Source organism: Myotis davidii, unplaced genomic scaffold (genome assembly GCF_000327345.1).
Source record: "Myotis davidii unplaced genomic scaffold, ASM32734v1 scaffold370, whole genome shotgun sequence".
Classification (NCBI taxonomy): domain Eukaryota; kingdom Metazoa; phylum Chordata; class Mammalia; order Chiroptera; family Vespertilionidae; genus Myotis; species Myotis davidii.
Window position 1 is genome coordinate 13320322 of NW_006288615.1, and position 6785 is coordinate 13327106.

Below are 6785 nucleotides of genomic sequence, written 5' to 3' on the forward strand. Positions count from 1 at the left end.
AAATAGCATTTATATAAAATTGCTTACCATGAGCTCTAAATACCCGATCATCTGCTTCTTGTGAATATGAAATGTTAGTTTTTTTAAGCTCGTGAAGAAAATCTTCATTCACAATAGAAGGAGGTGTATCACTAGGACTTAAGGATGCCTAGAAAATAAAATAGGTTTCTTTGGTTTATTTCTCTAAAATAAATTTTGAATGCCTCTGTTAGGGTGAGTGACTATAAAATGTAAAATGTTTTAATCCAAACTAAGACAGAAGTATAGGAAAATACCAAATAATATGTATGGAAACCAACTTTATGATAGTTACAAATTGTAAATGGTCTGGTTAATCACATTCTATAACATAACTTATAGAAACCTTAGGTTTCCTCTTTTACTTCTACAGCCCACCTTTTCATTATTTCTAAAGATTACAATCAAGAACAAGGAAGATAGTAAAGTCTCAAATCTTCAATTTTAAAATAAGAAGACTAAGGGAAAGCAACTTGACCTATAGATAAAATTTATCATCTCCTATACTACAATTATAATTAAAAATGAAGAGCAAAAAACCTCACAATATAAGTTATAAACCCATTTTATAGGACAACTTTAAAACTTGATACTTAATTTCAACTAACAGGTAACTAGAAAAATTAATCTTCAACTTTAAAGCTATCTGACACTGGGCAAGTCACCCAACTTCTGTGAGCTTTGGCTTCTGGGTCTGTTAAATGAGATTTCATCATCACCAAATTTATATAGAACAGAAGGTTAAATGTGATAATTTTTGTGAAAAGCACCTAATATTACCTACCATATAGAAAGAGATCTATAAATGGCTCCCCAAATCAAAGCTGTTAAGAATAACAATAACCATGATATAGAATTTGGAAAAAAGAAAATATAAAAATATGTAAAGAAAAATGTATGATATTTAGATAGCCTTTTAGTATCTTAAGGACCTATATTTAATTTTTAGTTACACGGTTGGCCCTCTGTATCTGTGGGTTTCGCATCCACAGATTCAACCAACGGTAGATAAAAAAAAAATTTTTTTTAAATCCCTGATAGTTCAAAAAAGCAAAACTTGAATTTGTCATGGGCTAAGCTGAATCTATAAGAATGAAGTGATATGTAGGCATACCCTGCTGTTGATTATATGCAAAAATAGATTATAAGAAAATATTACAGCATTTTGTATAAGGGACTTGAGCATCCACAGATTTTGACAACCACAACGGTCCTGGAACCAATCTCCTGTGGGATTATTTATTTAGATAATAAATATTTATTGAGCATACTAGATGCCCATTGCACGAAGAGATTCCCCTTCCCCTGGCTGCCGGCACCAGTTTTCCTCTGGCACCCAGGACCCAGGCCTTCACTCCGGCTGGAGCCTTCAGTCTTCGCGGTTCCAGACGGAGCCTTCAGTCTTCACTTCGCCGCTTTGCCCCTACATATGCAAATTAACCACCATCTTTGTTGGGTTAATTTGCACACTCTCCTGATTGGCTGGTGAGTGTAGTGAAGGGATGGTTAATTTACATGTTTGTCTATTATTAGGTAAGATAATATAAGCTCTGTTCTAGGCCCTGGAGAGATAGTGGTCAATTAAATAGGAACAAAATTTTGGCCTCATGAAATCTACCCTATAGTGGAAGGAAATAAAAAAAACCTCCAGCAAGCCGAAACCGGTTTGGCTCAGTGGATAGAGTGTCAGCCTGCGGACTGAAAGGTCCCAGGTTCGATTCCGGTCAAGGGCATGTACCTGGGTTGCGGGCACATCCCCAGTGGGAGATGTGCAGGAGGCAGCTGATCGATGTTTCTCTCTCATCGATGTTTCTAACTCTCTATCCCTCTTCCTTCCTCTCTGTAAAAAATCAATAAAATATATTTTAAAAAAAAAATAAAAAAAAAAACCTCCAGCAAAACATGCAGATCACTAGTTTGTTAAGTTACTGAAAATGAAAAGGGCTCAAAAATATGAAAGAAAGGTGCATATAAAAAAACTGGTGAAATCTGAAAAAAGATGCATGTAAATAAAACTGGTGAAATTTCTGAATATGGTATATAGATGGCATCAATGTAAAAAAAGTAATTACAAATAGTCAAGAGAGAGAATTAAGGAGATAAAAGAAGATATATTCTAAGAAAAGTTAAAAGAATTTGGTTTGGGAAGGGAAATTGTTGTTTAGCCTAGTTTAATTACAAGAATAAAATGTATCAGTGGATTTTTAAATAAATCAAATAAGTACTCACTGAATATTTATATTCCTTATTAACATGGTAGAGGTGTATATAATGGAGAATAAAGTGTTAACCATAGCCCTTGCACTTATGGAACTTATAGCCAGTTAAAGGGACATGTAGAATACCATGCCAGAGCAAATAATCTACACTAATAAAAGACAAAGATGCTAATTGACCGTACCTTCGCTACGCCCACCAGCCAATCAGAAGAGTATGCAAATTAACCCAACGAAGATGGCAGATAATTTGCATACACAGGCTCCCAGCAAAGACTGAAGACAGTGTAGAAGGAAGCCAAGGACTGCAGAAGGCAGCCAAGCGGCAGAGAAGGGAACAGATCGGAGGTAGCAGAGACCGAAGCGGAACTGAGGCAGTGGACATGGGAGGGAGCGAAGTGGCGGAGAAGGGAGGGAGCGAGGCAGTGGACAGGGAGGGAGGTGTAGCAGAGGACACGGGAGGGAGCTAAGGTAGCGGGGAAGAGAGGGAGTCGAGGAGGCGGAGACGGGAAGGAGCGAAGCCCGCCTCCAGCTTCGCTCTCTTCTCTGCTTCGCTCTGGCCTCAGGAAGCCCTGTTCTTGCAGGAATAGGCAAAGGAAGCCCTATTCTTGCAGGGATCTTCCTGCAACGGGCCTCTAGAAATAAATAATCCTATATATTACAAACATAATATGCTAATTAGACAGGACATCCTTCCCAACGACCTTCCCGACGAAGCTGGGGCTGTGAGGGAAGCCCAGGTCCTGCCTTCCAGAGGGAAGTCAGTGCCAGCAGCCAGGGGAAGGAAGGCCTACTCTTGCACGATTTTCATGCATCAGGCCTCTAGTACAATCATAACAGCATAAATACTAAGAAAGTCATTAGTTTGATATGTATACAGGGTAGAGTTTTCTAATCCCACTTACAAAAAAGTGAAATTACACCCTAACAAGATCACTATAACTAGCAAACTTAACAAACAAAAAAACATGATAAATGCATTAAAACTATAACGAATTACAAAGATAAATCTAATTAATTTGGAATTAAACATACACGTACACACAGAGTTAAGCATATCTGTCATCACTCTTATTTGCTTACTTTAGAGGTAGTTTTATGCTCCACATTTACTCCAAGGGTATTTTCAATCCACTCTTTAAAAGTTGGTAATATCATGCCACTAAGTGGGTACCTAAGGTACAAAAAGGTAAAACATTAGAGTAAGTTATTCTCATTTAAATTTAAATCTTAGATTCTGCTTTATTAATGGTCAAGTAGTGCCTATCAAACCAACACTCTCACATATAATTATAAACTCTGGACAAAAACAAAACAAATACAACCTAACTATCTGAAGGCAGAATATACAGACCAAAGGCAAGCAAAAAGGGAGTGTGTTTGGAAGAAGGGAACAGCACTACATGAGTTTCCTTTTATTTTTTTAAACAGGCTTTAGCTTGAGGGGAATACAGAAAATACAAAAATACAAAAATACAGAAAACCGATTCTTCCTGGCTTAAAGAACCAGAGGACAGTGTTTGAAGTGAGCACACACCTGGAAAAAGTACAGGGAAATCACAGCAGAGGAGAGAGAGAGGGAGCACTATATACTCTGTCCAAATGTTAGGCTGACTTGAATTACACATCTATGGAGCAGACACTAAGCAGCCCAACTAAGCCCAGCTGCTCGCCACCACAGAGGAAAAATGGGAGTTTGAGATCAGTCAAGTTAACTGTTTGATGTGTATTAAAAAAAAAAGGCCTCTTCAAAAGAATGTAACAGAATCCAGAGTCTCTACAACATACCCTAAACAATGTCCAAGATACATTCCAAAATTACTAGATATGAACAAATAAGAAAGTATAATCCATAATCAAGAGAGAGGGTAATTAATAAGAACTTGCCTCAAGATAATCCAAGATATTGGAAATAGAACACAAGGATTTTTAAGGTAGCTGTAACCATGCTAAAGGACAAACGGGGAAATACTAGTATATTCCTAGCAAGTAACAGAAAGAAATCTCAGCAGAGAAATAAAAACTATGAAAAGAACAAAACAGAAATTATATAATTAAAAATCTGGAATAAAATTTTATTGAAGGAACTTAAGAGCAGATTGAAGATGTCTTAACATAGAGAGCGATAAAACATACAATCTGAAGAACAGAGAAAAAGAATGAAAAAAATAAATAGAGCTTCAGGGACCTTTGGAACAGTACCAAAGACTACCATATGTATAAACAGAGAGAGAAAAAAGCATTTGAAAAAGTAATGGCTGAAAGTTTCCAAATTTAATGAAAGAGAAAAATTTAGAAGTTCAAGAAGGTCAGAAAACTTGCAGAGGATAAATTCAAAGAAACTCACACTAGGTACAACATAGCCAATTGCAATTAGAGAAAGAAGAAGAAAATAAATTTTTAAAGCATCTAAAGAAAAATGATACATTACATACAATGTGATAACAATAAAAATTATGACTGACTTCTCATCAGACACAATAAGGTTAGGAAACAAATGAACAAATTTTTAAATGCTGAAAGGAAAAACATGTTAACCTAGAAATCTATATCTGGTGAAAATATCATTCAAAACAAAAGTGAAATAAAGACATTTTCAGATAACTAAGAGAATTTAAGAATGTGGTACCAGCAGATTTACACTATAAGAAATGCTAAAGCACTATCGATAGGCTTAAGGGAATTATAACACAGTATGTAAACTCAAATCTTCAAGGTGAAATACATAATACCAGAAAGAGTAAATACATATGACTATTTCTTAATTTCTTTAAAATATATGACTGTTTAATAAATTGTAACATATCATAGAGTTTATAATGTGATAATCCTATCTAATAAAAGACAAAAAGGATAATTGACCATACCTTCGCTATGCTTCCCATTGGCTAATCAGGGCAATATGCAAATTAACCACCAACGAAGATGGCAGTTAATTTGCATACATAGGCTCCAAGCGGTAGAGCGAAGCCAAATGGCCCCAAAGCTGGCCAAGCAGCAAGGCCTCACGGCCCCCGGATCAGCAAAGCTGCGAGGCCTCCCAGCACCGGGATCAGAGGAGCCGCGAGGCCTGATGGCTGTGGGGGGGCGGCTCTGGCCGGAGCCCAGCCAGAGTGAAGGCCTGGGTCTCAGGTGCCAGAGGAAAACTGGTGCCAGCAGCCAAGGGAAGGGAAGGCCTATTGCACGAATCTCTTCGTGCAACAGGCCTCTAGTTATAATAAGAACAGGGGGCAGAAAATACACCTATAGATTTGTAAGGTTCTTAGACTTTACATGAAGAGGATATAACACATTTAAAACACAAAAAAGAGCACTACAGAGTGGGTATAATGTGAAAAGAAAAACAAAATTTGCTACTCTGATTTTGTTTCCTATATCTTTTAGCTCAATCCCTGTTTAAATAGTTTATATAAAACATCAATATAAATTTTTTATGAGAAGGTTGATGCAGAAAACTCAAGTGCTTAGAGATTCAACTTTTCAATTTTAGAAATACTTCTCAGAGGTAACAAAATATTAAATAGCAATAAGTGCTAGAAATAAATAAAGTTATTGTCCTACCCTAGATTAGTATAATGAAGGCTGATATATAAACAGTAATAATCCAATTTCTGAAAAGATCAAAATAATTTTAAATGTTTGAAAACAGTACTTTACATTTTTATTAAGTAAATACATTACATATCATGTGCCAGGCATTGTTCTTAGTGTTTTATGTATATTAACTTATAACAATACTAGAGGTCCGGTGCACAAATTTGTGCATGGGTGAGGTCCCTCGGCCTGGCCGGCAGTCGGGACTGATCTGGGGAAGTGAGGGGAGGCTGCCTGCTGAGGGGAGGAACCGTGGGAGGTTGGCCCCAGCAGCAAATCTAACCAACAGCCGATTTCATTAGGAATCGGGCTCCCTCCTCCCTCCTATCTGGGCCTGGGGTGTGGGTGAACCAGATTTTGGGCTGTCAGGGCCCCAGCGGCAAGCTAAGGCATGGTCAGTTCCGTGAGGAATCAGGCTCCCTCCTCCCTCCTGTCTGGATCTGGGGTGCGGGTGAACCAGATTCAGGGCTGTCAGGTCCCCAGCAGCAAGGTCTGGGTCAGTGCGTGTCATAGCTACCAGCCAGTGGTCTGGTCATAACAGTCACTTAGGCTTTATATACATAGACTAGAGGCCTGGTGCACGAAATATGTGCACAGGCAGGGGGGTTCCTTAGCCTGGCCTATGTCCTCTCGCAATCCGGGATCCCTCAGGGGATGTCAGGCCTAAACTGGCAGTCGGACACCCTCTCGCAATCCGGGACACTGCATGCACCAGTGACCATACTTTTCACACAGGTGAAAGGCATCTTGCTGTTGTATGGGCAGCTACATTTTTTTTTGCCCTGATTATAAAAAGTAGTACATAACATGATCCTTCTGAGGCAGTAGTACCATTTTCTCCATCTTATGGGTGGAAAAACTGAGGCAGAGAGAAGTGAAGTAATTGGCTTTGTCACACAGTTATGTGTCAGAATCAGGGCTGACCACAAAATGTGCAAGCCAGAGTCCATGCATGTC

General features: G+C 38.4%; 1 protein-coding gene across 1 annotated transcript in view; it reads right to left on the reverse strand.

Moving 5' to 3' along the window:
* The window catches only part of AGPS (alkylglycerone phosphate synthase), a 137023-nt gene that overhangs the window by 87538 nt on the left and 42700 nt on the right, over positions 1-6785 (reverse strand). Inside the window, exons 3-4 of the mRNA XM_015561967.1 lie at positions 3318-3408; positions 28-148 (exon numbers count right to left, since the gene is read on the reverse strand). Of these exons, the coding sequence (XP_015417453.1) occupies positions 28-148; positions 3318-3392 (196 nt within the window). The 5' untranslated portion in view covers positions 3393-3408. The remainder of the gene's footprint in view (positions 1-27; positions 149-3317; positions 3409-6785) is intronic.